At 38.4% G+C, this 14,673-nt stretch overlaps 1 protein-coding gene across 1 annotated transcript; it reads left to right on the top strand.

Moving 5' to 3' along the window:
* Positions 1-1,647: 1,647 nt before the first annotated feature.
* LOC139721231 (peroxidasin homolog) lies at positions 1,648-3,366 on the top strand. The gene has a single exon (XM_071632552.1). The coding sequence runs from the start codon at positions 1,648-1,650 to the stop codon at positions 3,364-3,366; it is 1,719 nt and encodes a 572-aa protein (XP_071488653.1).
* Positions 3,367-14,673: the final 11,307 nt, after the last annotated feature.

Here is a 14,673-nt window from a genome sequence, read left to right on the forward strand (position 1 = left end):
TATATGGTATGAGTTTGAAATTGATACTGTGAGAACTTTCTGAGTACGTAGATACACAACTTTTGTCCAGAAATAAAGAAAGAAGAAGAAGAACAAAGAATCCGTACAGATACAGAAGGTGATCCGAGAGGATACTCGGATCACCTAACGAGAGGATACTCGGATCACCTAAAAAGAACAGCACCAAGTACCAACAAAGCATGACATATCATCACCTCTGACTAAGACCCCGTTTACAGTGCGGGCTGGGCCGAGCCGCGGCCGAGCCCAGCCTCAATTGCGAGGCCGGGCCCCGCAATTTTGTCCGTTTACACTGCCGGGCTCGGCCGCGCTTTTGATTCAAACCTTTCAATATTTTGTCGTAGTGGCGCTCTGCTTGTAAACAAATGCAATTTGGTATTGTCTGGTTTTCAGACCCTTTGTCAAATGAATTCCGTGGCGACGAAGTCGCCGTTCGGGCAAAGGCATTTGCCGAAGGAAAGAATCCTTTGCAGGACAAAACCACCTTAAACTATGCTAGTTTTCTTCATTGAGGGGGTTAATATCCTGAATAGCGAAAGATACAGGCAGAGGGTTTGGAAGCCAGACTAAAATTGGCCGCGCAATTGGCCGCACATTTGGCCCAGTTTGCGTTTACACCAAGAAAAGGCCGGGCTCGGCCGCGGCTCGGCCGCGGCCGAGACGACCACCTCCAGAGCGAGGCCAAATGCGAGGCCAATTTTGGCCTCGCATTTGGCCTTTTGCGCGTTTACACTGAAGCGGGGCTGGGCACGGCCGCGGCCGAGCCGCGGCCGAGCCTCGCACTGTAAATGGGGTCATAGATTATAAATCTGCATGACGACATATACCTTTGGAGAACAACATGGAACATGACAACTCGGAGAAAGTAATAGCAAAATTCTATTTGTGCCTACTGAATTATTAACATTATTATTCAGTTGTTTATGATGAAGGATCATTTATTAAGCATGTTAAGTGGACGCGTGACTCCGTGAGCTCGACCCTAATGGACATAGCAATCAAGTATTATCAGATTGGCGGATACTTGAATTCATCTGGTGGCCATCAAGCATCTTTACAGAGACAACACATTACATAAGGATTACTAGATATACTACATAATGCTTTCTTATGATGAGAATTCCGTCGTCTGCTTATATAGTATACTCGCAGCCTCGCGCACAAAGGAAGTTTGAGAGTCTAGTATCGCCGCGCGTGCGCTCAAGAGTCGACCAGGTTTAGTGCGTTCCCCGAGTCCCGAGCGCCCGGACGCAGCAAAATCGGCATGAGAGTTTGGCAATTTGTTGGAGAACTGTCACTCAGTCCTGGTGAGCGGTGGAAAGTGGAACATTCACTTCGGGCCTAATTGGATTAGACGTGCGTACACTTGTCACGAACTGGCAATAGCTGGGCATTTAATTTCCATCGAAAAATCGAACTTGTCCGCAGGTAATCGGCTGACTCCTTTCACATATCCGATGTGACTGTGGAGCTTGTTGTAAAGGACTCATGACATGAACATCTTGCTTATTACTTCATCATCAAAAAGGACAGACTGGTGCGGTTGTTTTGCACAGAGGTACCCTAATCATTGTCGGATGTGATTACCAGGATTACTATCGCTTGTTTACCAAGGAACATTTCGTCATGATTTCGACATCAAAATGCAGCATCTTCGTCATCTTCATACTAACACTGAACTACATGGATTGTTTTGGAGCAGCATTCAAATTCGGCCCGACGGACACTGTACTTGTAGAAGGTAAGACGGCCGTGCTTCGATGCTCGGTGAAAAACCAGGGCAATGAGGTGGTTTACTGGTTCCATGTCGACACAGGGCAGTACATCAGTTACGACGAGAACATATACTCGTTTGTGATGGAGAACAGATACTCAATAATTGGAGACCACAAAAGGGGTGAGTACTTCCTGACTATTCGAGATGCAAGGAAGTCTGACAAGGGGGAATACCGCTGTGTCTTCGGAAATAAGTTCCTGTCTGCGCGAATGGTAGTTCTGGTCCCGCCCGTTAGTGGGTCTCCGACTTGCGAGGTGCAGCCAGCTGCCGAAGACATGACGCCCGGAAAAACGGCCACGCTGACGTGTACCTCGCAAGGAGGCGACCCACCTGCCGAACTCTCCTGGTATCGTGAGGACAAGCTCATCAAGGGTCCCTCAGCTCATTCCAATTCCATCCAGAGACTTGTGGAGGAGGAGGACAACGGGGTTCTCTTCACCTGCTCGGCGACCACACCGGCTCTGACCTACCCCCGAACGTGCTCGGTGATGGTGCTCAAGAATAAACCTGTTGTTGAGCTGACTCCGCCCGAAATCAGTATAAAACACGGAGAGACGGCTCAATTCACCTGCCGAGGAACTGGAGTGCCCAAAGTGACGGATTATCGCTGGTTTGTTAACTATGTGACTGTTGGTAGCAGGGTGTCTTCTCCTCGATATACACTGGATAAAACCAATACAACTCTGACCATCCACAATGTCCAAGCATGGGAAAATGGAGTTGTAGTTTCCTGTGAGGCAAGTATTACTTCTGGACTGAAAGGGAGGGCTAGCTCTACCCTCACCGTTAAACTTCCTCCCAATTTTAGGACTAAGCCCCCACCCACATCCACGAATAACGACAAGAAGGGAAACGGAACAAAATGGACCCCAAATGGACTCGGGCCTCATCCTTTCATTACTTCAAACATCGCAGCCATTGCCGGAGCATCTGCAGGGGGTCTAGTTTTGCTGATTTTGATGATCATGATAGCCGCCTACTGTGGCAAGGGAAGAAGTAGCAACTACCCCTCGGACAAGAGCGCTCCAGGTTCACTGCGCTATAAAACGTCGCAACAGATTCTCGTCGAGGACGATTTCCCGATCTATGCCAAGCCGATGAAAGTGAAGCGTCTGAATTGCGAGGTTCCAGAATTGAGTCGACCAAACAGCAACTCGACCACGGCTTCGACAGCCGAGTCAGCACTGACAGGAGTGAGTTCCGACCAGAACAACGGCGTCGCCATTCCACTTTGTTTGCGGCCTCCTTCTTTAAAACGTTTTGGAAAGAAAACGACCTCGAATTACGAGAGGATAGGATTCGATGGTCCGTTGCCCTTGACTCGCCCCGAACCTATGGGCAGCGAAAGTAAAGAAACAATGCTTAATGAAGAAGCGTCGAGACCGGCAGAGCTTCGACAGAGTCAAAACAAAGCTATAGATAACGATTCCAGTGTAAAACAGAAACAAGTAGAATTAGTTTATGCTGATTTAGACTTGGTGGAAAATAACAATGACTCGTCTGCCAAGCAGACAACGTCTAGTGTATCGAATTCAGATGGCGTCGCGTATGCTAAACTTAGGTTATGAAAAGATAAGTTTCCTTTGGACATTATATTTTATATTTAAAAAAAAAACATAATATACAACGTTTACACTGTTGATTTAAACCTACCAAATAAGAGTTAAGTTTCGTCATAGCATGACATCACAGGGGCTTGATAAGTGATGCAGATTCGTTCCTTAAAACTGAAATTATGCCGAGGAGCTCTGTTCCTGACGCGAGGACACTGGAGGAAACCTAGTTTGTCAATAGTGTTGTACCTCGTTTGGGAAGTGAAATAAAATGAACGGATGCTTGCAGAGGAACCAACTCGTCAAATATTAGTGAGAAAATTTTCGCTCCGCATGGCCATGTCTACAATTTAGGTCAGCAGGTGCCAGGAACTATATTTCTGCCTTTTTGTGGTAAATAGTTTTTACTATGATTTTTACTAATCATCGTTAGTGTTTCTTAAGGTAGAGTAGAATTTTGTTATCAATCTTAAAAACTTTGCGGTTCATTTGTAATTGCTTGGGTTGCAGAATCCTCTCACAGTAAGATGGAGTTCCCAAATTGGCAATACATTATGCAAGATTAATGTTCCTATTTCTTTCTCGAATTTATTCGTTTTATTTATTCATTTTGTTGCAGAAATTCTGTCTGATTGCCTTCATATCTAATGACTTTTAAGCTCCGTCTAATCTGTCTCCAATATAGGATACAGGATGATATTTAGAGTGCAAATATGAGTAGGAGCAGGGAGGTGGGAAGAGAAAAGGAGATAATCGTATCTGCACCAAGTTTTCACCCACCTTCATTAGTTAAACAAGACTACTCTTATTTTCAAGTTTGCTTGGTGGTCTCGTTCTCCAGTGATGTATTGCTTGTTCATCAGAATTGCGGAAACATTATTTCATAATAATGATGTAATGTCATTGATTACTTGTAAACTTGTTTAATACTTGTTGAAGTGTTCCTCACGTGTCAAACTACACCACTAAATAGATAGTGTGTTCGTGTTCTTGATATTGTCAACACAAAACGATTATCTAATGATTGTGCGAAACACATACAAAGCGTGTACAATTTTCGATCACGATAAATATCGCACAAAAGTTACAACGGTGTATGATGTAATGAAATTCTTAAGTATATCTTAATCGCACACCAGAGGCGTTAAAACACCGTTCCAACTTAATATCTCATTGTCAAACGTGCCTGATAATGCTGGAGTCTACTGAAACCATTGCTGGCTAAAACTATGAAAACTCCAGCGATGTAACACGAAAAGAGTATGTTTTCAAGCCATGTTTACAATCTGATTTGCTTTTATGTTCAAGACCGATACAGAGATACCAAATAAGCTTTGAGTTTAGACGATCGAAACTTAAAGGCGACCAAAATAGGGAGACATGTGGCGATTTAATAACGTAAAAACTGATTTGCTCTATCAGTCTGAACTCGTGCAGAAACCGAAACGTACATGATCAGGCACATTAATGTTGTTTGCGACTTTTTCTCATTAACACCTGCAAACGTGATGCAGAGCCACATCTTCAGAAGGCGGAAAATCCCCGCTCAGGAAAGTGTAATAGAATTTCCGTCTTTCCTCTCAAGAGGCTTATACTGGAAGACGTTTCCCTTCAATCTTGCAAACAACTGAGAATAGGTCAAGGGTCATATCCAACTAATTACGCGTCAGTGAATCATCAGGCTCAATACCCCCATACAAGAGCAATATCTAGTTTTCTTCTCTGATAAGCAAACAACTGGATTCCTTGACGTAATTTTTTGTTTGTTTTGAAGCAATTGGTCGACAAGCATACAGCGCAGACACAACGAAAAACGAAAGCTATTTCATAGATTTCTTAAGATTAACAAAAAATGATCTTAAAGTAAAAACAACGTCTCTCAGCCAAAACTACAAGTTGGTTTGTTCCGTTCTGTTCAAATTGTACCACATTAACTGGATAGTCATATTTTAACAATGGTTGAATTGCGAAGCTCCACATTTTCTTGTGCATAGCCTTTTAAAAAATACTTCGTGGAGCAATGCGAATCATGTGTTTGAAGGCATCTTAAACCGCGGGAAAATATCGCTAATGTTATTGTATTGAAGAAGATAACGTCATGATTCATTTCCCTGCGCCTTTTATACAGACAATAACAAAGCTACAAATACTTCTTCGTCACTCTGAAGAATAGAACAAGACTATAGTTGTATACGGGCCGTTATTTATAGAGTTGGTTCTATTCTTATAGAAGACACGATGCACTCTGTCCCGATTGTTATCACTTTGAGTATAGTTATTTTAAAGGCCCAAGTCTGATGTGCCACAGTAGGATGTTAGATTCAAGGGCGCAACTTACTTTGTCAGAATTTCCACGTCACGGTGTCTATTTCACAAAATGCGCTGAACCATTTTTGTTAGTGAAAATAACTTCAGCAACTATGAGTTGTTAAAGTATATTTTCTTACATGTATTTTACTTTATTATATCAACTTTACTTCAACGTTATTCTATCTTATTTTAAATGTTTGTTGATACGTTGACTGCCTCTCATCAATACTGAGGAATACATAGTTTGCAATTTAGGAGTTGAAATTTACATAATTTATGCAAATTTTTGATAGTCCTCACTAGAGAGAGGAAGGACATGGTATTAAAGTTACATTTATCACATATATACGCAGAAGTTATGTTATATCAATTAAAGCACGCCGATCGGAAGACCGAGACACATGCGAAGCGAAGTTGTCATAATGGTGTTGTTGTTGTTGTTTTTTCGAATCTCGCTCAAACGTCATTCAAATTCCGCACTCGTTAGGAGTATAAAGTAAAGGCTCATCTGGTTATCTTTCATTAGTGTCAAATTCTTCTCTATTTTCATGACCCTGTGTCATTATCCGTATTATCCGTCTTCCAAAGACATGGAATGATTTAGATCTCATAATGGTTTATTTTCTATACTTGAAAATTAATTTGCATTAAATCCTGAGCAATGGCGTGCATGGGTGTGTTTGAGTGAATAGTGAGAGAAATGTTCAAGTTTATGGCTAGACACCAAATTTGTGCATAGTAGGATATTTATTGTAGAGTTACCCAACTAAATGTATCTTTGCTCCATAATGTAGTGTGCTTCTTCATTGTATTCAGATGAAATGTTTGGTTTATTTTCTTTTTTAATTCAGCTATGTTCATCACTATTTTGACTCATCGCGTAGCTTTATCGTAGTGTGTTATGTGGCAAATTTGATCGCCTTTCCCAGGGCTGTGTCTATTTCATGCAAACAACATATTGGAAAAGAATACCCAACAATCTTATCTTGAAGAGCCGTCAATTTTGAACAATGGGTATCTTTCCCACTGGTAGATTTCTCTTAGAAATTATAAGCCCGCTTAGAATAACAGATTCACAACACACTGAGATAATACTTGTAATCTTGCTTTAGTATTGGTAATTCACAGATGCAGTGCCACGCGGAAAATAACGTTAACAAATACTGATGATTCAAAAAGGTGGAATCATGTGCTAAAAAAGAAAAGAAAATGTATATAACACGCCACAGTATTGGTCAGATAATAACCATACGGTATAACGTCACAATGAAATGGCAAGTAGACTTATTTATACGTATTATATAAACACAAACAAATATAAAGTTTTTGTTTCTCAATGTCCAAAAGAATAAACAGTCCAATTACAAAAAAAAAAAGTATTTATGAATTATGAGAGAATTGCCATCCCAAATGTTTGGCACACGCATGCATTGTTTTGACGTGATAAAGAAAGACTGAAAATTGAGATATAATCGCCATGCAAGTATAGAAACATCTAAGCGCCTTATGTACTGTATTGATATAATCATTATGATTAAGTATAAAAATAATTATATATTGATGCAATCGACGTTTTAGCAGAACATTTCATTTTCTCTACTCTCAGTAATTGATTTGCATTTATAGCACGATTTTTCTTTCACAAATTAAATTCATTTGCCATCATAAGATTATGTGTATGAAAAGCGCATTTAAGGTGTTTTTTCCTTGTTGTTGTTAGTGCTCACATTGTCATCACCCAGCGAAGTGCACTCGAACCCGCGACATCCAAAATCTATCGAGTGTCTTGAAGATGTAAAGATGAAAACTGTACTAGATAATTATGTACGACATAACATGTTATCCCCTTTGCTGTAAATAATCGTTAACATTTTAATCACACCCGTGTCTGCTGATTTTTTGTAAAGTCGCTGATTGACACAATGTTACATAAATTATATTTGTATTTCGCATAAGGTGTGTAAAGTAAAATATTTGAATAAAATTTCATAAGGTAAACTGGAATAGTTTCAACTTTATTTCATTTATACTCTCTGCGTAAAAAGTAATGGCCATCGTACAGTTAAATATATTTGATATCTAGATTGTTTTCATTTCGAGAGAACACATCTGTCTTAACTTTTCTGAACCTATACATCCTGGGCAATATACTCAGAACATCGTTTTCATAACTATATAACAATTTTTTTAAGGCACAAACACTGCATGAAAATATTGAAGACAAAGCAATGAATACTACATTACATCTAGTGCTGATTGATGCAACAGAATTGGATGAAAATTTGCACTGAATGTAAAGGATTCTGTCGTTGATAAAGATGAAAGTGTGTTGGATGTGGGGAGGGGCCAGGAGGGTCGCTATGATGTGTTCCACTGAGGACTGGGAGAAACCTCCGCTTGGATGATATAGTTCATGGAGCTAAAAATGGTTGGTTGGTTGGTTGTTTTGTTTAGATGCGGGGGAGGCAAAAGGGAGGAGATATACAAGATGCATGAGAAGTCGAAGGAAATCATTAATTTGACAGCCCAGCCCTGATTTAACGGCAGTCTATATACGAGAACTGGGACGCACGGGTGTTTTTCGGCAAGAGTAAGACACTTATTCAACCTCGTAATGACGGTTTCTCCCGTGCCAAAGGGGACTACGTGTTGTCTAAAATCTCACGATCTGACGTTTAGTGGGGGAGCCTTGATGGAGATGCGACATTTCCAATTATACACCCTGTCAATCCAGTAAACTTCGATAATTATCGAATATCATGACGGTATGCGTAAGACACCATGGTTTTGATAAAATAACACATGTCATATAATTGCTGAGGTACCAAAGGGGGAACGAACTAAGCTGGTTATTGTATGCAAATGCATCTCGCCACAAGCGCCACATAATGCAACAGCTTGGCGGCTAATCCATGGTAACCCAACTCAACCTGCAAATACCACGAGTTTAAATCATAAAGTGGCTGGAATACATAGTTCTTCCCTGCAAACTGCAAGGCCTGCGAAACTGAAGGGACTGGGGTTTTGCAGCACCCCAATATTGGCTTTAAAATTGGAAAAATAGAGAAAAACCATAAGACAACCGATGAATGTCGAGGACTCCTCTTCGCGTTTCGGGAGAAGAGAGCATTGACCCTTGAGACCCATGGCAACCAACAACGAACACTCTACTCACACCTGCCGGAGCGCCCCCACCGTCCCCCCCCCCCACACACACATGCACACACACTAAAAAAACAAAACAAAACAAGACAAAAATACTGAATGTACTATTAGAAACTAGGTGACAGTTATTCCTGTCACCTAGGAATCCATAATTTCACCAGAGGCTCGAATTATCATGCATGATATTACATTTGTTTTGTATCCTCAAATGAATCTTTCAAAAAATACAGTTTTCCACTTACAATAAATGTCAATCTAGTTCACATACTGCAGAGCACACGGTCAGTGAACGGCGCACAGTTGACATGATTTTCGACGTACATTACAGTCTATTGGGCCGATGCTGATGACACTTTACACACGAATACAGCACCATATTATTACGTCATATTCATGGTATAGTCCACTATACCATGAATATGACGTCATATCCCTGGTATAGTCAATTTACCATGACATGACATCACAGCATGCACATTTTCTCACTTGGCATTTGTCTTTATAATCAACAATACGTTTTAATCGTAATTTTTGAAACTGTTCAAAAAAGTTGACGTAAACTCATCGTGGAGAGCGAGGAGAGAGAATGAAGTACTTATAAGGAAGCAAACTAACGTCAAAATTTGGGCATATTTCTATGATAGACGTGGCAATATCCGGCATGCGATGTGGGGGCCTGGCTTGTTCTTTCTTTCTTTCTTTCTTTCTTTCTTTCTGATATATCCCCCCCCCCCTCAGAAAGAGAGAGAGAGAAACAAACACACAATACAAGTAGAATGAGTCAAACTTCAAGAAAGAGAGGAGACTTTACAAGGCGTTGCCAACAATACGTCGGTCGGCTCCCTCCGATGCCTCTATCCCTAAACCTCTATCCCTAAAAAGTGATTCTAAAGCATGGCACAGCGGCCTGTCAAGCTTCTGCACAGACGGCTCAGGAAATTCCTTGATCCTGCGAGGAACACAATTACACGGTATCTTTCCTTCAAAACTCAAGACAGCCTCTTATTCATCGTGAAAGGTATAAAATATGGCATCGTTCCAGTCACAAGGGCACGCCTCAGCGTATTCTGTTTAAATTATTGTCTAGATTTGGTGTCCACATTAACCATATATATATATATATATATATATATATATATATATATATATATATATATATGTATAAATATATACATCAAAGTTACACAGATATATACATACATTCATACATACACGCATACACATACATGCATACATAGAGCATACATGTTTGCCCTACGAAGTTAAAGATTGTTGTTATGGTCAATGGTTGCAGTTCGTCATTCCGAAAACGAAATAAGGTTCGCAATTTCGAATGTTCGTATAAGTACACCCCCCCCCCTTTTCATTTTATTTGTTTATTTTTTCTTTGGATTAACAAACCTTCGGAATGATGAACTTTTTCCCCCTATTTCTGACCTTCGAACCTTCGGAATAACTAAATTTACTTGAATTTCAGACTTACGAACTTTCGGAATAACACCGCAAGGTGTTCGGATTAACGAACATCTAAGTAACCGGAATTTTTGTGTTTTGAATGGGCTCAGGTGAAAATTGGGCAGCATACTACAGACTACGTGTGGATTACAGAATTTTCTTCGCGCGAGTTATCATGAATCATTTATTTTGCGTCGCAATCTCTTCCATGCATGATTCATTCCCGGGACACAGAAATCCGTCGAATTATAATAACATCAAAGTTTTAATTTGGATGGGTGGTGCCGGCAAAACCAACCAAATATCCTGAGCTATTTCGGCTCTTCTTCGTGGCACGAGGAGAGGCGTCATTTTCCAATAATCCAATATCCAGAATCAAAATGTGCTTAGTCTGTCTCTGTTATCTGCTTGACAGGAAGAAAAGAAATCCATGCACTTGTTGCATTTTTTGATTAAAATCGTGACATGGAATCATGAGGAGGAAATGATCGTTGTAAATATTCACATTTGAGAGAAAAAGTTTCATCTAAATTGAAAAGTTACATTATGGTTTGCTGGAGGATGTCCCCGATTCCCATGTTAGCAGAAAGTATGAAAAGTAGACCCTATTTTATGATTAAATGTTGTTATGAAATCCTACGGTTTCTTTGTTTTAAAAAATCAAAGATTTGTATATTTTTCAACTTGGACAGTTTATGTTTAATTTCAACACAAATGCACTTCCCTGTATATTCAATTCAATGTTTGCAAGGAATCAATTTTTCCATAATTATCCCACCAGACAATCTTCTGAGTTTCATCTACCTCTTCTGAGAACATTATTGGCTCAGAATACATTTATATACACAGGCCCTAGATTCTGGAATTCATTAAGTAGCGAAATAAAAAATTCTCCTTCTTTGTATTCCTTTAAGCGTAAGTTGAAATCCTTTCTGTTAAACCCTCTCTGATGTTCGTTTTTGTTAATCAAGTTCCAACAACCACAGGGTTTATCATCCAACCATCAATCAATTGATTTCTGAATTCATTAATTCATGAAATAGCCATTATAATTTCTACACAGCTGTATGCAACCACCGGCTGTTTAAAGAATTTCTTCAATTCCCTCTTCAATTCTCTCTTTCGTTTCTTTGATCAGCGTGTAGGCATTCTCTTTCTTTCTTCCTTCCTTCATTTAATTTTCCACCTTTCTGTCTAGTCGTGTCATGTTATTGTGTGTCTCCCGTTTGTTTCCGTCTTGTGTAAATCATACTTGTGTCCAGCATATACAAATAAGTATTTAGTTAGAGTTTCTTGAGTGGTTCACAATCTACAAGCTTGCTTTTTAGTGGACCTCTCAGTTCTCCTTTTTTTTCAACTGAAACAAAGACTTGTATTATTTTGCGTATACATAAATGTTACTTTATTATTGTATCATTTGATATCATTTGTAAGTTGTGTGTATACGATTGTGATAATAACCTAATTCATACTGTGTTGTGTTTTGTTGGAAAAAGGAGAATGAAATAAAATGAAATGAAATGAAAACATGAAAAATGAAGTGCCACAGAGTTAATGATTGATCGACATAGTCATTAATGACAGCAAAGATATTAATTCCTAATATCTTTGTATGATGGCAGTGTCTTAATTAGTGATTTGTATTTTTATAGCTATTGTTTATACTTATGATTTTTTGTTACCTGCTGTAGGCCTACATAAATATATATATATTTTTTTTTGATGATGATTTAGTATGTATGACGTCTTAAGTGATCCACGTCCCACAAGCTTTGCTTTTTTGACCACTTTTTTCCAATTGTTATTTTACTCTTTTTTTGTCACGCTTCCAAAGTATACATTGCTATTCTTGCTTATATTTACGTAATTGCATATAGAGTTTGTGACATACTTCATGATCCTGATTACTATAATGTATTCTCACAAAATGATACAAAAAAAGAAATAATTGTGTACCATATGCTTTGTATTTTGTTAATTCTTTATTGGAATGATGGAGACAAAGATCAATTGAACCGAACTGAACTACACTAAAAGACATAAGAGAAGAAATAGGAAGAAAATTCATATCGAGAGAAAATGTCAGATTGATTTGCTACTTGAAAAAAAAAGTAAGATTTACGTCAGTATGACGTAGGTTTTAGAGGCATTATCACATTTTCACATTAACATGTTAAAATTCACGAATGCATTTGAAACTACTCTTCTAATCGATCTTAATGGTTTTGCTCATTATTGTTTTCATCAGTGTACTGTTACCTATGGTTTCTATTTTTTCTTCCACTTTCCAGGTAGATTTTAGACTTACCATGGAACAAAAAAAGTTATAACATTTACGATCACTGCATGAAAAGTTGATAATTACTGCTAACTATGCATTAAAAAAACTGATATTACTCACAAAGATTCTTTTTACCCATTTGGTATATTACGAAAAATCATGGTCATGACCTGACAACAACTTTTCAAATTCAAAATAGAAACAATCACCCCTGTTTCCCACGCATCAAGCTGAACCGCAATAATTTCCTAAGCATTATCATATGCAGTAGAAAATCATTATGATATGCCACGCCAGCTGTAAAACATGCTATACAAAATTTCACAGTTGCCAGGGTAAATTTCCTTCGTGTGCAAGAACGTCTTGATCATTGATTTCTCCAATTTAGTAATAGAACAAATTTTCTAATTTACGCATGCATCTATATATAAGTTTATTCATCAATTCATTTAGTTATTTACTCATAATTTTGATATGGTTTGTTGTTGAAGGTCTATAACAAACAGACAGACAGACAGACGAATAAACAAACAACCAAATGCATAAGGGCAAGAACCATAGTAAACATCCTTATTGGCGGAGGTGGGTTACCGACCTTGGGATATGATTAATAGAAGCTGATGTTTAACAGCGCTGCAATTTCCCGGACATGACCAGTTTGGTGAAGTTTGTCAGATTTGATATCTTCGTCTTCATCTGAACCTGGTCTTAGCTCTCAAATTTGGATATTTTAAGGGGGAGTGGATTGACAAGGAATGTATTTTTAGGATTGGCAAATTGCTCTTTTTGGGTGGTACCACCTGTACTTTTCACCATAAGTTGTTTTTTGGTGTGTTTTGTTTTTTGTTTTTTCTCTCTTTCTCAAGTTTTCGTTGATTCACTGAGTTACTGACGTGGCCAAAATATGGGTAAGTATAAAGGTGGAGTCAATCAATGATGAACGCGTTGAATCACTGCAGTTTTTGATCTATAGGAAAATAGATATATGTCTATTAGCTGTAGATCAACAGCTCTTATCAACTATATGCTTCGAAATCTTTGTTAACGTTGTGATTGCAGCAGCAGGCAGTATGTATTTTGAAATACGACATTGTGAAATTTTAAGAGAATTCGTGCTTTTAGTTAGGAAGTCTTGGTAGATATAGCATTTAGAAATACAGCGTTATTATTTGCTTTATAAGGTGAATAATACGAAATTTCTTCACGTGGAAAATGCATAATCGTCAATTCATCTAGTTAGTATCTCACCATATCTTTTCATTAAACCCACGTGCTTGTACTTTGATTTTCATTGATTCGATTAATTCATAATTTCTGCATAGAGATATAAAAACATGTCGATACATGAAACATAGCTGCAAATCAATTTGCACATTACGAATTAAAAACAAATAAAAATGTAAACAGACATTAGAACCGGTGAACAGTAACTATGCAGTATAATTCCAAGCAAAAATAAGCTTAAGACTTGGGACCTCTGCAATGGATAGGAGAGGAAGAATGTCGTTATTGGCTACTGAAACAATGAATGTACGCGTCGATGTGATATTCATGGGGGACAGCGATTAAGGAAGAGAAGAGAACAGAACAGAAAATGACAAAGAAAAGAAGAGACCTTGTTCCACTGAATTATTTGATTTGTCTGCTCCGTTAATGTGTCAAGAAATCACACAATGCAAGGCATATTTGAATAACACAACGATCGTTAGCAACTAACCACGTTTATCATATTAACCTACAATGGTTGATATCAGCACCATGTATCATTTTAATCACTGTTTATTCACCGTCTTTCTCCTTTTGAACATAGTATATTTTCTGCTGAGAATCAAGGTTTACGAATTAATTTCCATTTCAACTTATTTTTATATTTCTCGGTGAAAAAATACATCGAATGTAAAAAAAAAATGAAATAATACATGATATCCAGTTAGGAAGCATAATAGAATATTGCAAAAATATAGAACATAGTGGTCAATCTATGAAATCTGAGAATATGGAATCTGAGAATAAATGCTAAAGAAATATGATGGAACCTACTCAGAAACAAGCTTGTTGAGCATAGGTCCCAGTTTCAAAATCGGGTGTAGAGATTAAGAAGAGGAGCACGG

The sequence above is a fragment of the Diadema antillarum genome, unplaced genomic scaffold (assembly GCF_040938485.1).
Source record: "Diadema antillarum isolate AM-2024a unplaced genomic scaffold, OU_Dant_1.0 scf00000140, whole genome shotgun sequence".
Classification (NCBI taxonomy): Eukaryota; Metazoa; Echinodermata; class Echinoidea; order Diadematoida; family Diadematidae; genus Diadema; species Diadema antillarum.